The following is a 1592-nucleotide window of genomic DNA, read 5'->3' as shown; positions in this document are numbered from 1 at the left end:
AATTGTTGCAGTTGCTTTGACTCCGATCCCAGTTCCCTTGCAAACCGCCAGCTTCAAATCCTTACACTCGAAGAGGCTATTCGAGCACTTTCCGTTACGGTTACAGTTGGCTTTCGTACAAAAGTAGCTGGTATCGGCATTAGGACACTCGTCTCTGAAGCAGTCAAAGCCGCACTTGCACTTGCCAGTAGGGCCAGTGTCGGTAAATCTGATCTTCTCTGGGTTTCGTGACACATTCACTTTGTCGACATTGGCTGGCCGGAGGTCATCATCATCGCCGTCGATAACAATAACCTCAGGCTCACGAGGGATTGCTTCACGACGAAGCATGGCCTGGCGCCGCGCAGAAAGCGCCTCACGAACTCCTGGCAGCCGCAGGAAGCTGTTCATGAACATCGTCTTCATTTTGCCGACGTTGTACACTTTGGTGGAGGGGCGGACGGACTTCTTGCGCCCCGCGTACTGCTTCTTCCGCGAGCTTTAATTCCAGGGATTGTTTTTCTTGCGTTTTTTGCTTGTCCTCGCGCTGCTTGTAAGTCTGAATGCTCTTGGCAGTCGTGGCTGCCTCCGCCACGAGCTCCTTCTTCACAGTCACGTCCGGTCCTCTTTCTCACCCAGGCCTTGGCTGTGCCCGGCAGTCTTCGGCTTCACAGTCTCCCCCATGGTGCTCGACCTGCTTCTCCCCGGATTTTTAAATGAGCCCTCTGACCTGGCATATGTCATCTCCGTCGCCAGTGACTGCCACCCACACCAAAACCTACCATCGCTATCACTGCGAGTGCCGACAATGTTCCTGTCCCTCGCAGCCAACAGACTGCATTTTGTCCGAAATTCAGACTTGGCTGTCCAGTTTTTATATTTTCTCCTGGTTGCCTCTGAGCCTTCGCCATCATCCGTTGAGTCCTCGTGGTGGACCCACGAGTACTCGTCATCGCTAGATCCGTCCACATGGACAATCTGCGAGCACTCGTCGCGCACCATATCAACACAGACATCTTGTACCCCGACACCCTGCTAGCCAATCAAAACTTTGTCTAGAATCCAGTATAGAGTGCAGAGACCACAATATATGCAGACAAGTGGGTTTGCTAGCGTCCAGCATTTTGGTCGGTAGCTTGAATTTCGTAAGTGCCTACTTTTGTAAAATGTTTTGCCAACATTGATACAAATCATATTATATTTTTGTAGATAGCTCCAATAATCGGTTTTTTTATTGCAACAAAACTGGTTTTAGTGATACAGACGATCCCCTCGGTAGTAATCCCTTGGCGTGGAATACTCCTCAACAGCAATAAATTAGATACAAGGTACATAGAAACCCAATATATTATTCCCTCTCACTCCTCAGTTGTAAAATGGAATGCATTTGAAGTCATATACTCTGGGGTGCTTAACTATGGAACAGTAGTCATAACTGCACAAGAGCATTATTGCTGCCAAGTCCGATCGGAACGTTGAACCGATGAAGCCTATCCTTTTGACCACTTTAGACGTGACCTGCTATCGTGTACTTATATATATATTCTGCGAATTATATTTTAGAGTCTCCCATGGATCCGATTATCCTCGCATAGTTCATGTATGAGCCTATA

The 1592-nt window shown here is 48.2% G+C and overlaps 1 protein-coding gene across 1 annotated transcript; it reads right to left on the bottom strand.

The window, feature by feature from the left end:
* Positions 1 to 100: 100 nt before the first annotated feature.
* On the bottom strand, positions 101 to 405 carry PPTG_22722 (hypothetical protein; the record flags this gene model as incomplete). Its single annotated transcript, XM_008905847.1, has 2 exons — positions 101 to 110; positions 176 to 405. The coding sequence occupies 2 exons, from the start codon at positions 403 to 405 to the stop codon at positions 101 to 103; spliced, it is 240 nt and encodes a 79-aa protein (XP_008904095.1).
* Between the last annotated feature and the right edge of the window lie 1187 nt (positions 406 to 1592).

Source organism: Phytophthora parasitica (genome assembly GCF_000247585.1).
Source record: "Phytophthora parasitica INRA-310 unplaced genomic scaffold supercont2.22, whole genome shotgun sequence".
In the NCBI taxonomy this organism is placed as follows: Eukaryota; Oomycota; class Peronosporomycetes; order Peronosporales; family Peronosporaceae; genus Phytophthora; species Phytophthora nicotianae.
This window is presented reverse-complemented; position numbering and strand designations above follow the sequence as displayed.